Raw genomic sequence first — 7,170 nt, forward strand, 5'->3', positions numbered from 1 at the left:
AATTAACTCAAATGAACTAAAAAATTAATCGTGATTACTCACACATTTTTTAACGTTTCTGACTTTCCTTTTACATTTTTGTCCTATTTTTCTCCATTTTAATGCTCTCGTCAACATGGAATCATGAATCAGTTTTCTATGTGCCAAATGCGAATCTTTACTGAAATAACAATTTCGATTTTCAATTTTACATGAACATTTTTCACTTGGTGCAGTTATTCACACATAATCTCTCACACAATATTACTGTCCATCAATAACGGTGAAAAAATATTTTGTCACACAATAGCTGCTTTAACAGTTTTTTTATTAAATCAAAACAGAGCAATATAACATTATAAAGTGCACATCTAAGGTACACTAGTACTCAGCCTATAGTGGATTTAAACCATGGTTGTATACTTCATTATTCTCAAGTTTGCTTTGAACACAGCAGTCTGTTTCTGTATGTTTGTCGAAGAATAACGAGACACCGGACACCAGCGTTCATTATGTGCCGCTGTATTCGAAACTTCCGACCGTACAAACAAGCACAACACTTCCCCCGTGCTGCAGGAGCAAACCATTCTGAAAGGGGACGGGAGGTTCACTCCCTCTAACACAGTCAGGCTATGTTGATGTTGTTGGTCCTTCTTACGCGGAAGTCTCTCTACGGTTTTGTGTAGACCTCATTTCGAATGACTACACTTGGTTCGATGACAACAATGGAAACATTTTACTTTCGCTAGGTCGCTACCACTGTAGCGCACTGTCACTGTCAGACGAATACAGAGAAGCTCCACCCGCTCTATTTATATGGACACAGCACACTGTAACCCTCCACACAAAATAGTTCCAAACAAGTAACAATCGCGTCAGTGGCATACATCGTATACCTGTCTGATACAGAGAGAGAGTGAAGAACAGATAACTTTGGTCTTGTCAGTGGAGCAATATGGTGACTTTTTAAATGTAAACTTTCCATTCATAAACTCTTTAAGTATCTGTTTTTGGTGTCTCGCACTGCCATGGCTGGCAAAACAGACATGGGCGTGGACTTCTGCAGCGCGCTTGTTGTTTTGTTTCTGGTGTATTTATAGAGCAACGTAACATCCGCTTGTGACGTGTGCCACGTTAATCTCGAGAAAATTTTTAATCGCGTTAAAATTCATTTAAATAAATGCCAATAAAAACGCACTAAACTGACAGCTCTAATATATATATATATATATATATATATATATATATATATCCATTCATTTTCTAATACGATAATCCTCACGGGGGTCGCAGGTGTGCTGCAGCCTATCCCAGCTGTCCTCGGGCAGCAGGCGGGGAACACCCTGAACTGGTTGCCAGCCAATCGCAATGCACACATCGACTAACAACCTCAGATGGATACAGAGATAGAAATACTCCCTGGACTTGCTTTTATAGCACGTCATTTGAACACATTTTACAATAAAGATAAAATTTCACAAACATATGGTAACAATCTATTGAGGGACAGCAAGAGCAACGGATTAGACAAAAATATTGGACGAATGGCGTAGCCGTCTCCTGATGTCGTACCAAATTCATTTCCTAAAAAGAAGACAAACTATTGATGCTGCGCTTTCCTAAAAAGAAAAGATTGAAGCTGTTCATCTAAGCAATTGCAGATTGATCCCGACTGTCCCCCAGTGTGAAACCAACACTGACCTTAACACCGAGGTACGTAACACACCGTCCTTTTTGCTGAACTGTTCGACCGTCATCTCGGACGATGTGGCCTGTGATGCAAGCAGATTTGACACCCGTGAATTGTCACATCTCGATAGTTGACGGGAGTTGTAACGGCCCGTCATTCCAAAGGAAAATCGCAGGGATTCACAAGCCTGGCCTTGGCAGTCCGGTAGACAGACACAAAGTATTTGTAACGCGGAGCGCAACCCAACCAAGCGTCCCCGAAGTGTTCCGAGCCCGTGAAAAGGAATTCTCCCTCTCCGGGCTTCACGCCGCACTGGAGGTGGGCAAGGATAACGCCGCGCCACAACGGGACGGCCGGAACCGATCCAGGAGTCGTCGCCTGGAGCTCGAACACGCCGCTACGCTGCCGATGGACCTTCACTGCCAACACTTCCACCAGTGATATGTGACCATCACGGTTGTGAAGCACGTCCTTGATGAAGCCTCGGACGACTGGAAGAGTACATAGAGAGGAATTTGGATCATCTGTGACCACTCCCACAGCACTACAGCCCTCCCTCTTACGGATCGGCTGGCCTGCGAAATTACCAACATCGGTTCTAACCCGATGGCAGTTTTGTGCCGAGCACGGCGCAGGCTCTATACGGGTTGTGAAAAGAGAGCCCTAAATGTTATTTTTGCGTGATTTGACTCTTTCCTTGGATTCAAATTTTGAGGCAGTCTCCTGGCATGATCAAAGTCAACCGGGGCGAGTGTTGGTCAATCGTGCGTACTCACCAAAGTCACTGTTGCAGACGGCCATGAGAAGCTCGGTATCGTTGCATGGACGACATGAAGCTGTGGTGCAAAACAAAAGAAACGGTCTTGCATTGTATTGAAAAAGACTTTAACAAAGATCAAGATTTTTTTTTCCCCCCTGGCAGTCCACCATCCAGACTGACGCTGATGGATGCAGTGTCATGTGACCACCTGAGGTTCGGCTAATCCCGCCTCTTTTCAAACGCTCGCAACCCTCATAGCAAAGAAAGTAAATGTTGAATGAAGGAATGTTGTGTGCCCGCCGTATTATCCTCCACCTCTTGACCTGCTCTTTGACTCCCATTGTTACGTAGCTAACGCGATGACCCCACCGCCCCCACCGCCCCCTTCCCGTGCCAGTGGAAGAACCAACCACTCTGCCTTCCAATCCACCGCTCGCGTATTCTCCAACTTTGCTCGACGCTCAGCAAGCCCGCACACATGGATCAATGCTGAGGCATTTGTGGAATCTGCAAACTATTTGCAGACTCAATTGAGGCCTGTTTGGCCCGCTGCCCTCCGACCGCCCGGAAGCTCTTAGGCCCACTGTGCTTTGTCGTCCAGGATGGGAAGCAGACAAAACGGCAGGCCGACTAGCAGCTGCTTGTCGTCTACATCGTGAACGCGATGTGGAATAAACCAGCTGCTGCTTTTTAGGACTTTATTAAGTTTTGGTCAAAAGGGTTAATGTTGGATTTATTATTTTTTAGTAATCATACATTCGCGTATTATTCGATTGATTCTCGCGTCGTCAATTTATGCTCGCAAAGAAGAATGCTTCTGCCTGTCATGATAGTTTGATTTTGCTTGCAATGAAGAACGCTTACGCTTTCAATAAAGATATATCCTTTATTATTTACTCACATATATAATAATTATATATTCTTCATTATATGATCACTTTTGCTTGCTGTACTGTGTGAAAGGTTAGGGTCGCAACCACCTTTCCGAGGACGTCGTTGGGAAGAGATAACTGTTAAGACTAAACAGTGAGCAAGGGTGAACAGTGAATGGAGACATCAACACCAGCTGCAACGTGATGTTTATGTGACATTTGCACACATGTACGTAAATTGCACTCACATACACACACATAGTCAAACAAGTTCAGTGTGTGTTCAACAGCCCCCACCCTTTAGGTTGGACACACCTATGTAGTAGCTTTCCCAATAAATGAGGAGGTGAAGGGGGAGATCGTTAGGGTTACGTGCCGAGAACTGAAACCGAACGCTTCTCCTCGTTCCCCCTGGTACCAGAATCGAGTCTCCTGTCTCCTCCTTTTGGTTATTCCCGAGTGTCAAATTGGACCAACCTGACAGTTATGAGCTAGTAGAATCAATTGAATTGCTCAAGTGAAGACCCTAATTGGCCCTTTTCTACTGAATTCTAACCACTCGCATTGATCAACAGTATTACCATTTCGTAAATCGGAATCATTTTGAATGAGAAACATTTGTTGTATGCTTCATAATTGTTGCCCTTACATTTATTATGGCTCTTGAAAAACAACAACCAGATTTTTTATTTTAAAAAAGATTCTCTTAAAGGGTGTCACGTCGCGTGCCCGCCAGCAGGTGGCGGGTTTTTTCCTCCGCCTGTTCTGCACACCTGTTCGTAATCTCGGACTGATTACCCTCCTATATGAAGTGACTCCGGCAGTCCTCTCACTGCCGGAGAATTCCTTACCGTGCCATTGCTCTCTCTCGCTATTTTCGTCGTTCGATAATTCTCGCTGCCCTTTTGCCTTACGGCCACTACCATCGTTTATTCGCGTTGCGACCAAATTGTTATTTGCTCTAGTTCTCCGATCTCTGTACTTCCTCGCTCTTTATTGTTTCGCGAGCGTTTTCGGTTGTCTTCCTTATTTCCTGGTCCTTATTTGACCAGCGTTTTCTGTTACCGTTTTCCCTGTCGGGCTCTTTTTGTTCATTATTAAAACCCTTTTGTTTCTTACAAGATCTTTTCGTGTCTGCCTTTTCCTGGGATCCACCTCGTTTTTTTTCTGTTGTGCACGAGGCGATTTCTCATCGCCTCGGGCTCAACGTGACAAAGGGTAACTCAAGGCACACATTTTTTTCTACGTTCCCCTCAGTAGTCTGAACACAGTGTTCTCATTTCTAATTACGAATGAAGTGAGGATAAGAAAATGGATGGCATGGGTTCAACATTAACAGTGGCCCAGTTGCCCGGGACCACAACATGACTGTTTACTGACACTGGACCAACCGAGCCAGAACAAATGTCGTATTTTATTTATTTTTAAGACCTCAATAATCGACAATTAAGACGTCTTTATAAGATAAGAAAATAAAGGTCTTCTTATCTTATACAGACGCAAACTATAAAATACTCATTCAAAATTCTCCATTCCATAAATAATCGGTCCAGTTCCGGTTCTGGCACACAACATGGCTCACCCAAATAGGCTTAATGTAGGACCCCCGAGTAGATCGAGAGGGTTAGTTAATTAAATAATTACATCTGAATTCCTCTTTCGGCTCATCAGTACGGCACTGATATTAATCGTTCTATGCAGAGGATAAAGGATATATGAATAAATGTCATGTTTTATAGTCAGAGAATGATTGCTTCTCAAGGGCAGATGAAAGGGGGAAACTCACTCATGTGGTCCAGACCGGGTGCTGCACTCCTGTTGCCCATCAGCTCATATCTGAAGCCCATCCGACGTGGGCTCCATGATTCACCTCCCGGCCGGCTGGTCTGGATGTAGATGGCCGGCACGTGTGTCCCTTCTGCCCTGATGCAGCTCACGTGCTGCGCCTGCCCGCCGTCGGTCCCCAGCGGCTCCAGCTCTCCGCCGCGGTCGATAAACAGGCTGGCGGCGCCGAAGCTGGGCGATGCTTTGATGCAGAGCATGTTGCGCCTGGCCGAGGAGAACAGGTTGGGTTCCAGGACCACCCGCAGAGCTTGGCCTGGGTAGAGCCACCTGACAGAGCCTTCTGTGCAGCGCAATCGCACCTGAAGCACCATCCTGGAGTCTACGCCGACTGGAAATCCACTGCATCAGCAGGAAACATCATTCAGGTCTGTTAGATATTTACTCTTTTTGTTCTCTATTTAATTTAATTTTATTGTATTTTTTGGGGCGGAGGGAAGCTTTCGAAAAACAAGACAAAAACACAACAAATTCATCAAACAAGAAAAATCCAATTGGGTTGATTCAACATGGACGGAGTGACCTGGATAATTGAGAACCTACACCGATGTAAAGTGTAAACAATTTTTAGTCAGCACATCAGTAGTAATTTTTTTTCTATCGATACGGTAACCGTATCTTTAAAATAATTGAAGCAAGGTCATATTCCAATTGAACAAAATGCCTTTTGTGAAAAATAGGCATTTGTTGCCGATGTTTCGGGGCTTTTGCATCATCTTTGATACGAGTCATGGCCCTCAGAGTACAGTACTGGTGAGAAAAACTGAAATAGCGGTGATGCGGCACAATCTGCTGAGATCCAATTCAAGAGCTCTATCAAAGAGTTAATATGGATTTGATCAACTCTGTCATGAATGAATGAATTTATTCAACAAAATGTTTCTTACTGTTGCTAGTTTGCAATGGTGTACAGCTGAGTTGGGTATCTACCGAATGGCGTATGGCAGGTTTCAAGGCAAACGTGGTGAAGCGACATTTAGCCGTTATGCTGCACGGATAAATGCTTTTTAATCCAGATTCATAACTTGGCTTCCCTCTGATACTTTTGATTCAGATCTTTCTTATAAGCATTTAAAATCAATTTCGCTGCCAGTAATGTTAGAAATCTATTGTTTATTTCTTTACTTGACTGGCGAATTCCCTGATATGTTTTGTTTGTAAACACATTTAAATGTTGTCAATGTACAGGCTTTTAGTCATTCTGAATAAGATACTTTTGTCTGCTCTACTTTGCTGTAAATGCTTTTAGGTGTTGTCCTTTTAGCTGTGTGACGCACACCTGAGTTGCCTTGTGTATGAAATGCATGAGCTATATAAATACAATTTACCTTGCCTCAACTCGACTGCAAACCACAAGCCACAATTTTGAATTCCACACTTTGACAGTGCCTATCACAACAGAGCCTAATAAGATTTACAAAGACTAGTTTTAAGAATGTCTCACCGTCTTTTGGCTTTTTTTTTAACCTCAAGAGTCTGAACCATCAACATATCTGAATGTTCGAATTGTTACGATTCGTATGTACTCAAACCTGTTGTGATAAAAAAATGCCAATAAAGGCATGGTGGATAAACAGTAATATAATTCATCTACTTGAATGCGGTTTAGGGTTATTTTCTCAATCACGTCTTCGCAGTCCGCATGGTTCCTTCCATGCAAATCAATGCCCGAAGCCGCACTTGCCTTCCGCTCCAGTTGCACAAGTCAGCCGCACAAAACCACACTCGCCGGCTCAGAATGAACGCGACCAAGACGAGCACGCTGGCAAACATGTCGAGCACGTTCCGAAGCATCCAAAGTCGTCGTGAGAGAAGCGCATGGCTGGAGTGTAACGAGCCGCCGCCCACTACGCAATCCTGGTTGATTATATGAGGCGCGTTCACGTGGTCCGCACGCGCGCTCACGTTCGAATAATTGATTGAAAACAGTGCCGCGCTGGTAACGGAATTTGGTAGCGTTTTGTCACTTTAACAAGAATGAGTTGCTTGGATGGGTCATTTTGAAGCTCCACAAATGAACGATGGAT

General features: G+C 44.0%; 1 protein-coding gene across 1 annotated transcript; it reads right to left on the reverse strand.

Moving 5' to 3' along the window:
- Positions 1 to 1,448: 1,448 nt before the first annotated feature.
- Positions 1,449 to 6,916, reverse strand: LOC127590370 (meteorin-like protein). Its single transcript, XM_052049890.1, has 4 exons — positions 6,828 to 6,916; positions 5,088 to 5,485; positions 2,446 to 2,505; positions 1,449 to 2,160 (listed from the first exon to the last, which is right to left on the reverse strand). The coding sequence occupies exons 1-4, from the start codon at positions 6,914 to 6,916 to the stop codon at positions 1,823 to 1,825; spliced, it is 885 nt and encodes a 294-aa protein (XP_051905850.1). The 3' UTR covers positions 1,449 to 1,822.
- Positions 6,917 to 7,170: the final 254 nt, after the last annotated feature.

Source organism: Hippocampus zosterae, chromosome 17, assembly GCF_025434085.1.
Source record: "Hippocampus zosterae strain Florida chromosome 17, ASM2543408v3, whole genome shotgun sequence".
In the NCBI taxonomy this organism is placed as follows: domain Eukaryota; kingdom Metazoa; phylum Chordata; class Actinopteri; order Syngnathiformes; family Syngnathidae; genus Hippocampus; species Hippocampus zosterae.